This window comes from Mytilus californianus, unplaced genomic scaffold (assembly GCF_021869535.1).
Source record: "Mytilus californianus isolate M0D057914Y unplaced genomic scaffold, xbMytCali1.0.p SCAF_6, whole genome shotgun sequence".
In the NCBI taxonomy this organism is placed as follows: Eukaryota; Metazoa; Mollusca; class Bivalvia; order Mytilida; family Mytilidae; genus Mytilus; species Mytilus californianus.
The window spans coordinates 107,180,373-107,193,766 of record NW_026262712.1 but is presented as its reverse complement, the minus strand read 5'-3'; the positions used below and the strand labels follow the sequence as shown (position 1 = coordinate 107,193,766).

The 13,394-nt window shown below is 31.3% G+C and overlaps 1 protein-coding gene and 1 long non-coding RNA gene across 2 annotated transcripts in view; both read left to right on the top strand.

Moving 5' to 3' along the window:
• The window catches only part of LOC127704311 (uncharacterized), a 121,949-nt gene extending 110,984 nt beyond the window's left edge, over positions 1 to 10,965 (top strand). The window contains exon 2 of the long non-coding RNA XR_007983213.1: positions 9,089 to 10,965. This is a non-coding gene — a long non-coding RNA (uncharacterized LOC127704311). The remainder of the gene's footprint in view (positions 1 to 9,088) is intronic.
• The window catches only part of LOC127704306 (rho GTPase-activating protein 39-like), a 106,319-nt gene extending 95,354 nt beyond the window's left edge, over positions 1 to 10,965 (top strand). Inside the window, exons 12-15 of the mRNA XM_052208316.1 lie at positions 970 to 1,083; positions 1,551 to 1,708; positions 4,755 to 5,016; positions 6,000 to 10,965. Coding sequence (XP_052064276.1) covers positions 970 to 1,083; positions 1,551 to 1,708; positions 4,755 to 5,016; positions 6,000 to 6,194 — 729 coding nt within the window. The 3' untranslated portion in view covers positions 6,195 to 10,965. The remainder of the gene's footprint in view (positions 1 to 969; positions 1,084 to 1,550; positions 1,709 to 4,754; positions 5,017 to 5,999) is intronic.
• Positions 10,966 to 13,394: the final 2,429 nt, after the last annotated feature.

Sequence of the window (13,394 nt, the reverse complement as noted above, 5' to 3'; positions counted from 1 at the left end):
ATAATTGAATAGTTTTCTTCAGTAACATTACTTGTTAAGGCTATTCTATTGGAAATAATTTTGTAGGTGTCAGGCCTGGAGTCATCAAATTTAGAAGTCTGTAAAATTTCAGTCCCCTTCAAACATTTTCTGCAATATCACTTAGTTTCTTGATGTTTATTAAAACTTTTATCACTATCACCAGCTTTTTAAGCCCCCACCGCAGTGGAGGGGGCATTATTAAGTTTTACACTTGTCTGTCTGTACGTCCCAAAATTAGTTTCCATTCTCTTACTTTAGTTTGTCTCAACTAAATGTTATGAAACTTATACACAGTGCTCATTACCACCAAACACAGATCAAATTTGAATATTGGGTAGCACCATTTTCCCAGTTCTCAAGTTATGTCCCTTTATAAATGGAAAAATTGGCAAATTAGTGTTTCCTCAATCAAATTTACTTTGACTTAACCAAATGTTATGAAACTTATACACGTTCGAATTTGAGTGTCGTCACTTTTACTGTTCTCTAGTTATGTCCCTTTATAAATAAAAAAAATGCTAAATTTGACGTTTCCACACTCTTACATTAGTTTGCCTCAACCAAATATTATGAAACTTATACTCAATGCTTATTACCACCGAACTTAGATCAAGTTCGAATATGGGTGGCGTCACTTTCACTGTTTTCGAGTTATGTTCCTTTATAAATTGCAAAATTGCTGAATTTGCCCTATATTTACAAGGGGGGGCATCTGTGTCCATTCTTCTTTTGTTTGCTTGATATTCTGTCCATACTCATTTTGTTTGTTTTCTATTGTGAATAAGCTACCAATCACAGCACTTGGAATTAACTGTGTTTCCTGCTCAAGACTATTTATTCAAAGCACATTTGGTTTGAAAGGTTTTATAATACCTGGCTAAGCATTGCATTAAAGCTGCCACAAACTTTAGAAATTGTAGTAATAGTTAATTGTTTTGATATTTACAGATACCAATCAGTCATTTTGCAAAACAATGTAATAAACGTTTAGAGAAAATGGTACAAAGTGGGCCAAAGAAAGGACAAAGGAAGCCAAACATTGATGAAATAGAACAAGCTAAGGTAGCTCTTCTGTCTTTTAGACATTATTATGTTATGTGTTATTTACATGGAACTATAAAACTTTTGATTAGTCAAATAGTAGCCTTTGGGGAAAAAATATATGTTGGTGAGAAAGAACCAAGCTATAGATATCATTCAAAATGCATTTGAAGAGATTTTGTGTAATCTTCAGCAATTAGTGTGTACTATAGTAAGCACCAACAGCTCTTCGAAATAATATTTCCTACCCAAATTAACAACTTTATATATATCGAACAATTGCCAATCACTGTATTACACATAAAATTTACTATACAAATAGAACTGACCACCATAGAATACTTCAACAAATCACCATAAAATAGAACTGACCACCATAAAATAGTACAAATCACCATAAAATAGAACTGACCACCTTAAAATAGTACAGATTTGGCATGACTTTTGTTATAAGATTATACTCAAAACTGTATATATGTTTATTTCAGAAATCAATATTTAATCCATCTATGTTTGGAAGTACTTTAGAAGAAATTCTAGCCCTTCAAAATGAAAGATTTCCAGACAGAAAGTTGCCCTGGTTACAGACAACACTTTCAGAGGAAGTTTTGAGGTTAAATGGTGCTCAAACAGAAGGAATATTTAGGTACAAAAAATCTAGTAATAATTTATATAATGTTGTTCAGTGAAGGCGAAAAGAGTACAAGAAAGAACTTTTTGAGAGAAAATCTAAATCACTAGATGTGGGTGTATATGCAGGTATGACAAAAGAATTCTGCAGTATAATTTTATGATTTTTTATACCCCCGCCGTAGCGGAGGGGGCATTAAGTTTTACCCTTGTCTGTCTGTACGTCTGTCTGTCCGTCCGTCCGTCCGTCCGTACGTCCAAAATTGGTTTCCGTTCTCTAACTTTAGTTTGCCTCAACCGAATGTTATGAAACTTATACACAATGCTTATTAACACAAAACACAAGTCAAGTTTGAAATTGGGTGGTGTCACTTTTACCGTTCTAGAGTTATGCCCTTTACAAATGGAAAAATTGCTGAATTTTTCTTTTCTGTTCTCTAACTTTAGTTTGCCTCAACCAAATGTTATGAAACTTATACACAATACTTATTACCACAAAACTCAGATCAAGTACAAATTTGGGTAGCGTCATTTTTACAGTTCTTGAGTTATGTCCCTTTTTATATGCAAGCAGGGGCATCATCTGCGTCCCATGGACACATTCCCATTTATTTTTTTTAATTCCAATATTTTGTCAGAATTAGTCAACAAGAACAAAACACGAATTCAACTGTAACTCATCATTATACAACTTCATAAGACAAAACCAGGCTAGGGTCTGTGGGCATAAGGAAAAGTTCTACACAGATGATTTATTTAAAGGAACATACATTTGTAGAACTTAAAGATGAGGATAAAAATCCACAAGATGGTTCCAGATAAAATTGATTCAAAACAAAGATGTACTCCTACTACAAACTATATCAACTTAAGGATTACATTCAACATACAGTAGAACTTTTATTTTAGATTCTATAGAAAGATGTAAATTGTACAAACACACTTTTTTACATTTAAATTCTGGAGACGGAAATTTCAAACAATTGATGAATCAACCCACACAAAGTCATTTGCATTACTTCTATGAAAAAAATAATTTCCTTTGTATAAGAATTTGAATACATGATATAACTGATTGTAGAATACAATAAAAGTTCAAATATAGCTATTTATAATTTTTTATCAAATGCAGTAATCATGTTTTTCATTAGGAGGAAGTTAAAAAGGATTTTTTAAATCAAAACCTTTGTAGGTACTAGTAGGAAAATGTCCAATATTCTTATACATTATACATTTCAAAAGTAGAATAGTCATAATTTGTAAAATATTGTTCAATTTATTCAAAACATTTAATTTTTGAAGAATTTTAAGCTTTATGAAAAGACCAGCATCATATGAAAAATTGTTGACGAAAAATTACTGATTGCATTCCTGACTTAATACATAATCTAAGATGACTTAATACATAATCCAAGTTCTTCCTAATGCTACAATTCAAAAGATGAAAATTATACTGAAGGATTAAAGATAGATATTTCTTTGAATATATTTTAATTAAAACTGCATAAAAATACTGATTGAATAGACGTTTTAATTGATTGAAGAAAATAAGAAGAAATAAGGGGACCCAGGGCCATCAAACCTCATGGAAGTAGCATTTTCTTTTATTTCTTCTTTAAAAATAATGTATTCTACACATCCCTAACTGGAATCCCCCAAACCATACTATCCAACAAGCCTTCATTTTGTTCTTTTCCTGAATGTGCATCATATATATGCCTTTTGACATTTCAAAAGCAAACAACAGCCAACCAATCAATCAATATTATATATATTAACAAGTCTAAATTGAAAACAACGTTTAAACCTATGATTGCTTTGATAAAAACCGCAATTTTTATACGTGTGCATGCAAAACAAATTTCTTGGTAGAGGGGTCTTAATACAGCACAAACAACCATTTTCAAAAGACCAAACGAGTGAAGAAGTATATTTTAACAAAACGCATTTGACTAGCAGTTCGAACAACCGATGTTCTTAAACCCTGCTGACTGCCATTGGCGATGCCAAATAAACGGATCACAAGATGTAACAAAATAGATCTTATTATTAATTTATTACCAAACAGAAAACAATAAACTTGCGGAAAAGATGGTATACCGCAAACATGAGGTGCAAAAATTTGTACACCATATCCGGATTTCGACAATGTCTCTTCAGTGATGTTAGGAATCAAAACGGTATTTGGAAGGCCATAGAATTTACCTCAATTTAGGATAGACTTTTGAATTTTGAAAGAGTCAAAATAGGATGAACGGATCATATAAACCCGAAGGCAAATATAATACAAGCCCAAACGAAAAAATATAAACAAGTCTAAATTGAAAACAACGTTCAAACCTATGATTGCGTTGGATAATATTATATATATATATATACACAAACGAAATATATATACATATATTTATATTGAAAAATGAGACTGAGTCACTCTATTTATTAATCAAGTTTGTTAACTGAATACAACAAATTTAAATATAAATGGTTTTCTCATTAAAATACTATATGTTTTACCAATAGTACTGGTGTCCAGTGGTTATAAACTTACATGTTGAATGTCTGTTGCTGTTGCTGTTAAAAAATCTTAACAAAAATTGATGCAGTACTTACTATTAAATGTTTTATTAAATTGATAATAAAATTTCAGCAATATAGAGAAATTTGACATGAAGAGGTCTCTAATTTGAAGATAACTAGATGTGGTATGATTGCCAATGACAACTGTTATCAGGATAATCAACAACTAAAAGGCACTGTACAGCCTTCAACAATGAACAAAACCCATAACACATTTATTCTAATGACTTTAAATAACCAATTATTTAGCACTTTACAAGAAATATCCAACCTGATTTATGGCTTGTGATAATAATATGAAGCAATTATCCATGTTCGACTTAGATAATTATTAATGCAGTTACATAACAGAAGAAATTATGAAAAACAAATCACCACCAGGCACTGTTAATTGTGTATTTTCACACTATCCACTCTTTTAGTAATAATGTAATGTAAATAATCAAAGTAATGACGTTTTAATATTCTATAATTTGATATTACAGAGTTCCAGGTGATATCGATGAAGTTAACGCATTAAAGATTAAATGTGATCAGTGGATAATCCCTTCAGACTGTCCAGATCCCCACATTCCTGCATCCTTATTAAAATTATGGTACCGAGAACTTCAGGAACCATTAATTCCCCCAGAGTTCTATGAAGAATGTATAGAAAATTTCCAGAATCCAGAAGAAGCTATAGAAGTTGTTAATAAACTTCCAGATATAAATAGATTAGTGCTAGCATACCTTATACGATTTCTACAGGTAAGTGGAGATAACTCTGCAGATTTAAAAAGAAGTAGTAAATAAATTTCCAGATATGAACAGATCAGAGCTAGCTTATCTTATAAGATTTCTAGTTTAAATATATTTTCTTAACGAAAGTAGCAAAAAGGATTGATACAATTTCTACAGGCAAGTGGAGACAACTTTACAAATTCGTTAAGTGCAAGTGTTCCAGAACCCAAAAGTATTCCTATTTATAACATTTTAAATTCTTTGAAATGAAAATGTATAAGTTTTAAGATTGCTCCTAAGCTCTTGTCTCTTAAATGTTGCATGGGAAGATCAGAAGAAGAAATATAAAAAACTTATGTATTTTGATTCTGTCTAAATTCTTTGGCAAAATATACAAATCATTGTAGTAAATCATTAGCAGTATAGAGTCATCACTGTTGCATACCAAAAAGATGTACATTTGGATATCAACTATCATATGACTGACTTGGTGCAGGCACTATCCGAAATTGGTGATGGGATATACCAGATGTTTTACATAGCAACACACAACCTATTTAAACCTTGCTACATATTCATGTGCCAGTTCAAAGTGAGGAACCTTGTCAATGGTTGTCCTTTGTGAAATCAAAGTTTTTGTTATTTATAGAATTTGGTGCTGGCATCAGATCTTTGATAATTTCTAGTTATTTATTTATGATTGGACTGCTTAGAGATTCACATATTGATTAAACATTGGACCGTTTAGAGATTCACATATTGATTAAACATTGGACCATTTAGAGATTCACATATTGATTAAACATTGGACCATTTAGAGATTCACATATTGATTAAACATTGGACGGTTTAGAGATTCACATATTAATTAGTCAAGTGTCTATTGTTAAGACTGTGTTGACCTGTAGATGTCTTTGGTTATTGTTGTCGTTTATGTTAGAAGTAGGAATTTTTTTCCTGTCATTTTCATGCATCATAAAAAAAAATTTATTTATTCTTTTATTTTCAAGGTATTTGCTGCTGAGGACAATTCAAAAGTAACGAAAATGGACGTTAATAATTTAGCCATGGTCATGGCACCAAATTGTTTACGATGTGAAAGTTTAGAACCGCAAGTGATATTTGAGAACACAAGAAAGGAAATGGGTTTTATCAGAACATTAATCCAAAATTTAGACACAAGTTTTATGGAGGGCATCGTGTAATAATTAAACACTTAAATAACATGTGCATTGTGTGAAAAGTTCCTGGGGATGAGCTGTATGTATGTACCATGGGGTTCAGCTAACAATGGTTAAACAACCTCTACCCTTTTTGTTAGACACGAATACATAATAAATATTGTAAAATAATCTATGGCAAAAAGGGGATTTACACTCATTATAATTTCGTAATAAACACCTGTTGACTTTTCAAAATCTCAATTGGGGATTTTTGGCACAAGAGGATTTAATGCATACCTATATATGTCATTAGTGTTCTAGAACCTCTGTGGTTTAGAATGAATATACATGTGTTTAAATGTATTTTTTACTCCTCTGAATGCCTTTTTAAAGTGTTTAGTCTAGATAATTGAGTATTGTAAGGGTAAGGTTAACACCTTTCATTGGGGATATTCCCACACAAAGCAGGAAAGTTGGCAGGTCTGAATAAAGAAAAAGTCCTCAATTAAGAATATGAAAATTAACTGAATATTTTTTATAAAAAAAAGTGATGCTTTTAAATATAATCTTCCATATGCTGTTAAAAATTATAAAAATCTTTTTGAAACATCTAAATACCACAAGAGTTATAGCTTGATGCTATTTCTGTCTTCACACTTGGACGCAGGCGTAGAAGGTAAGGCTTGTTAATTTTTAATCAGCCTGTAAGAATTTTTACTGCAAGTCAATAGAATCCATACAAAATTTTCCAAAAAATGAGTGTCTGGCCTGTGGCTGCAAAAATAATATTGTGAAGACAGTTTTTTGTTGCATGTGTATTGTCAGATCTTTTTCACACATCTGCTTTGTAAGGTTTATGATTTTTTTTATGTAATTTAAGCTCCTACAAATCATGTATAAATGCTGTTTATTTTATGTCTGTAAGATATGTACATAGAATGGTAGATTAGTATTTTGTCAATTTTCTGATCACCACAAATATATTAGTATTTTTGTTGTATATGTCCTATTTCATAATTTAAGGAATATTTTGTTATCTGTATACCATATCATTCACAATTTAACAGCTACAAATATAACATTGCTACGATTAATTGCATGAAGCTGAATGTCTAAATGTAATATAAAATTTAATTTTGTGTGAGGTTGAAATAAAAGGCATCCAGTTTTACCTAGATCTGAATATTTTTTTCCCTTCATCAATAGCACAAATATTGTTTTAAAGTTTTATCATATTTCCTTACATCCATATTTTAGTAGTGGACATCTCTTTATATCTGTTTTATTCAGCTAAGATAATAAGAAATTGCCAATGCAAAGCTTTTTTCCATCTATATAGAAAAATCTTTAGAATGAGATCTCCTTTCTTAAATGTTTTAAAAATTTAAGCCTCAACCGTCATGAAGTAAGAGTTGTACAATGTTCAGTTTCATCCAGTACAGCAATCTCATTATGAAACATAAAAAATGAATTCTACCAGATTCTATATCTTTCGTCTCAGACTCAATGTCAAAACTATTCTCTTTCTTATAGATTTTTGTTTATACTACTGGACAGCAATATAATATGGTGCTTACTCACAAGTTAATGTCAGGTCAGTGTTGTTTTTGTTTTGTTAATGTGTCAACAATTGCATTTACTGTTTTGTTAAGAAAAGGGCATTGGTGACATTGAAATAGCAAAAAGGGGAGATAAACAATGATTTGACCTATTTAAAATTGGCCAGTGAATTTTATTCTGAAGTAAGCAACTTTATTGTTCTTCTAGAATTAAAAAGTATTTAAACCTTCGTTAAATAAGTTTCTGAATATGAAGCTACAAATAAAATGGAATATATGTATACACAGTTTTTCATTTCATCCTATTTATATTGATTGAATTGGTTCAATATGGGCCTGAAACATTTAAAGATTTAAATATATATGTATGAAAGATGTACAATTATTTTGTGTGTTATATATTTATGTACATAGCACAGTGTAATATAGACAAAGGAAATCTCTTACAGAAATGTAATAATTGATGTAAACATGTTATAATTTGGACAGCTGCTGTCTTGTTTTAGTATTTTATGTTTATTATGACTGTGATCAGGAGGAATTACCTCCCTTTAATAACTTACAGATGTATTTATGCTTTATGGCTTTATTAGAATAGTCCTTGAAGTTCAGGGTCACTGATGTTACATCAAATTTTTACATTCTGATCATCGATCCATTTGTTTCGCCTGTGATAAGGGAGTGGGAGCAAGACTTGGGCATACTGTTGTCAATGGTGGCAACAATTGTTGAAGTTTGTTATATTGTCACACTGGCAAGACATATCTCTGTGTCAATTTATTACTGATCATGATGTGTAGGTCTTTGAAGCCTTACTTTTAGCTATGTCAAGAAGAAACATACATGTATATACATTTATGAAAATAACTAAATTTATTCATAACAAGAAATTTATTTAATTAAGAACAATTATTTGAAATAGAAAATTTAAGAGGCTGGATTTAGTTTTTATATGAAAAAAAAATTTTGTGGTCGTATATTGGTATGACGTTGGCGTCGTCGTCGTCCGAAGACACATTGGTTTTCACACTCTAACTTTAGTTTAAGTGAATGGATCTCTATGAAATTTTACCATAAGGTTCAATACCACAAAAGGAAGGTGGGGATTGATTTTGGGGGTTATGGTACCAACAGTTAAGGAATTAGGGGCCAAAAATAAACATTTTTGTAACTTCCAGACAAAACTTGTGTGTTAGTGTATGGATCTCTCTGACATTGTACCACAAGGTTCCATATCACAAAGGGAATGCTGGGATTGATTTTGGGGGTAATTGCCTCCAAATTTTAGGAATTAGGGGCCAAAAACAAGCAATTTTCTAGTTTCATGACAATAACTTGTGTGTAAGTTTATGGATCTTTATGAAATTGTACTACAAGGTTCCATATCACAAAGGGAAAGCTGGAATTGAGTTTGGGGGTAATTGCCCAAAACGTTTAGGAATAAGGGGCCAAAAAGGGGCAAAAAAACAAGTATTTTTCTAGTTTCCAGACAATAACTTGTGTTCAAGTGTACGGATCTCTCTGAAATTGTACTGCAAGGTACCATACCACAAAGGGAAGGCTGGGATTGATTTTGGGGGTAATTCCCTCAAAATTTTAGGAATTTGGGGCAAAAAAGGGGCAAAAAAACAAGCATTTTTCTAGTTTCCAGACAATAACTTGTGTTCAAGTGTACGGATCTCTCTGAAATTGTACTGCAAGGTACCATACCACAAAGGGAAGGCTGGGATTGAGTTTGGGGGTGATGAATCATAAGGGGGTTCAAAAAATTTTGGGGGTGTTGGGGATTTTTTTTTGCTTTTTTTTCTTTAAAATTTTCCATTTTAAATTGGTTATATCTGATTTATAATTTACATATAAAAGCAAATAATAATGATATGGTTTGAATAGGTAAATTAAAAAAATTTAAGTTCTTAGACCACATTCATTCTGTGTCAGAAACCTATGCTGTGTCAAATATTTGATTACAATCCAAATTCAGTGCTGTATCAAGCTTGAATGTTGTGTCCATACTTGCCCCAACTGTTCAGGGTTCGACCTCTGCGGTCGTATCAAGCTGCGCCCCAGCGGAGCATTTTTTTTTTACAAAATTGAATTTAAAAGCATCAAATGTTTTCACAGTAAGAAGTTTTCACAGTAAGAAGACATTGTAAGACCCTGAACTTTAAGGTCTTGTTGCTTTGCAGCTTTAATCAAAATGTGCGGGTATAATTGACAGTAACTTTGAAGGACTTTTGGTTAATAATTATCATAGTGCTACAAACAAGTTAACAATTTCAATTTAAACATCACTGACTTCCTATTGGAGAAGATTTTGTGATTTTTGTATCAGTAAGCTGATACTCTGTCTACTATTGTATGCTTTTGAAAAAAAACAGTTTTGTCAAAGAAGACAATGTTCACTTTAATTAATAGTTTATTTACAAATCGTATTGAGAAATTGATCAGTATTAAATGCATGACATCTCTTGTATACATGGAATGAAAGAATGTGTGGTTTTTTAACCTAAAAAAAAATGATAACATTCCAAACTGTTACATTAAGAAAATAAATACCAATTATTTTACACCAAATATAAATTAAATATATATAATCGGAAAAAATGACAAGAAGATATCATGTATTGAAATCAGTTTTAAGGTTGGTATTTGTTTAGTTGTAAATTTAATCAAATACTAAATAGTCCTTAAATGATGTATTCATTTTTATCAGTTTTGTTTTTTTCATGAATTTTTTAAAATGATGCAATAAGTTAATGAATAAGTGACATTGCCAACAAAACTAGTATTCAAAAATTAGATCAACTACAAGAACATTTATAAATCTTTTTTTTAAATGAGAGGTATTTGCCTGATGAATTGCAGATATTTTTTAATTCAAAAAGCAGTTTTTATCATCAACTTCACAACAGTTAAAGAGTGTCAAAATTAAACATTTCAAGAAGATTTGACATAGATTTTACTGTCTATAACAGTCTTTCCTTTATGAAACACTATATTAAACAACAATTTTTCAAGGTCAAACAGTTTTCTCTACAACTTTACAGAAAACATTTAAAAATGAACTATATACAGTCTATAGTACTATGACCAATGTCTAGTTGACATATCAGGATTATGTGTATTAAGTGTAGTAGCTATATTTGTTTTGTGAATGTATGTAATTGTTAAGAAGAACAAAGAAATTTTTATTTACAAGAAATCTTACATATTCTTATTGAGCCTATGATATTAAATAAAGAAATACAATTTTATTGTTTTGTCTTGGTGTTAAGTTTCGAGTTGTTATCCAACATGGATTGTTTTTAAGAGTGTTGAATCTCTTTATTATTCAATCTGATTTAAATACAGATTCTGTGTCCATGCTTTTGCATACAAGGATATGAAAATGCTCAAATCTACATTCAGTTTAAACGTCCTTTCAGGATCTTCAGGTTTTGTCGTAACGATACACACCTTTTAAAATTTGGAGGCAGACATTTAATTGGTTGATATAAAAGTTATCAGAACAGAAAGTAGGATGGAGTGTTGTCAGATCCTTGTAAGCAAAGCGTGACCACATGATCTGTATTTTAAACAGATAGTTTATTATTAAATGGTGAACAATTTTATTGATATAGATGGAAAGAGACCTTTGAGTTTTCCTTTACTTTATTTTCCATAAAATTGAAAGCCACTGTTGTAATTCCTTTCAATTATTTAAATGCTAACAAATGGTCTTGTTCTGTCCTAAAAGGCCAAGTGAGCTTTTTTCATCACTTGGCATCCGTTTTCGTTGTCCGTCATCGTCTGTTGACTTTTACAAAAATCTTCTCCTCTGAAACTACCAGACCAAATTTAACCAAACTTGGCCAAAATCATCATTTGGGTATCTAGTTTAAAAAATGTGTCCTATGACCCAGCCTGCCAACCAAGATGGCCGACATGGCTAAAAATAGAACATAGAGGTAAAATGCAAGTTAAACCTATTATTTTGAAAACTGCTATCAATAGAAAAAATCTGACAGAGGCAAAAATGTTCATAATGTTAAGCTCTACCTATTGTTCATTAATGTCAAAACTGCCAGACAACTTCTTATAGGAGGTATTGCACTTAAATTATGATTTTAACAATTTCTACAAGTTTTGCATATTTTCTCAAAAATTATAATAGACAGCAATTTTAAATAGCAAAAATGGTCAGCAAGACAAGATCTACAAATAAGTCAACAAGGCTGATATCTCCAGTCGACTCTATATTAGAGTAATTGCACGATAATGACAATTATTACCAATTTTTTGCGTTTTTATATGTCCGTTAAGTGGATATATTATGGTATACCGTTGTCCGTCCATCTGTCTGTCCGTCCGTCCCTCCGTCGTGAACATGTTGGACAATAACTAAAAAACGCTGTAACCAATTTGCATGAAACTTTGGATTGTTTATATCTATTGACATGAGCTCCCTTTCGATTTTTATAAATTTTAGATTTTTACGTTTCCAAGTTATTGGGTTTTATTCATCAAAAAAGGGTGATTTTCCAGTTTTCGGACAATAACTCAAAAATGCTTTGAGCAGTTTTCATGAAACTTTGGTAAATTGTTTATATCTATTGATGTAAGCTCCCTTTCAATTTTTATAAATTTAAGAGATTTTACGCTTCCAAGTTATGAGATTTTATTCATAAAAAAAGGGGGATTTTCCAGTTTTCAGACAATAACTCAAAAGTGCTTTGAACAACTTTGGTGACTGGTTTATATCTAATGAAATAACCTCTGATTAGTTTTTTTCTCGCCTTGATAGAGTCAAAAAGCGAGACATAGGTATGCTGCTTCCATCGTTGGCGGCGTCAACAATGTATTAGTTTGTGATTAGGTCTAGTTTATGGTGAACCACTAGTGGTAGGTCAATGATATTTGGTATGCAGTTGTATTAGCATCGGCACATCTCATTTCCATTGAGATTATTTGGCCCCGCTCCCTCAGTCATGGTCTGTTGACTTTGAAACTTTTGATTATATATCAAAATGAAAATGTGGTATGATTGCCAATGAGACAACTCTCCACAAGAGACCAAATGACACAAAAATTAACTATAGGTATTGTGGTTGTGTTTACCTAAATGTTGGTAAATTATACTTTTGAATTTCATAGGTTTTCGAAAGCGGTATAAATGTTCCTGTGTTCGTTTAAAAAATTAGTTTACATGTATTAGTTTGTGATTAGGTCAGTTTATGGGGAACCACTAGTGGTAGGTCAATGATATTTGGTATGCAGTTGTATTAGCATCGGCACATCTCATTTCCATTGAGATTATTTGGCCCCGCTCCCTCAGTCATGGTCTGTTGACTTTGAAACTTTTGATTATATATCAAAATGAAAATGTGGTATGATTGCCAATGAGACAACTCTCCACAAGAGACCAAATGACACAAAAATTAACTATAGGTATTGTGGTTGTGTTTACCTAAATGTTGGTAAATTATACTTTTGAATTTCATAGGTTTTCGAAAGCGGTATAAATGTTCCTGTGTTCGTTTAAAAAATTAGTTTACATGTATTAGTTTGTGATTAGGTCAGTTTATGGGGAACCACTGTGATAGGTCAATGACATTTGGTATGCAGTTGTATAAGCATTGGTATATATCATTTCCATGGAGAATATTTGGTCCTTACTCCTCAGTCATGGTCTATTGACTTTGAA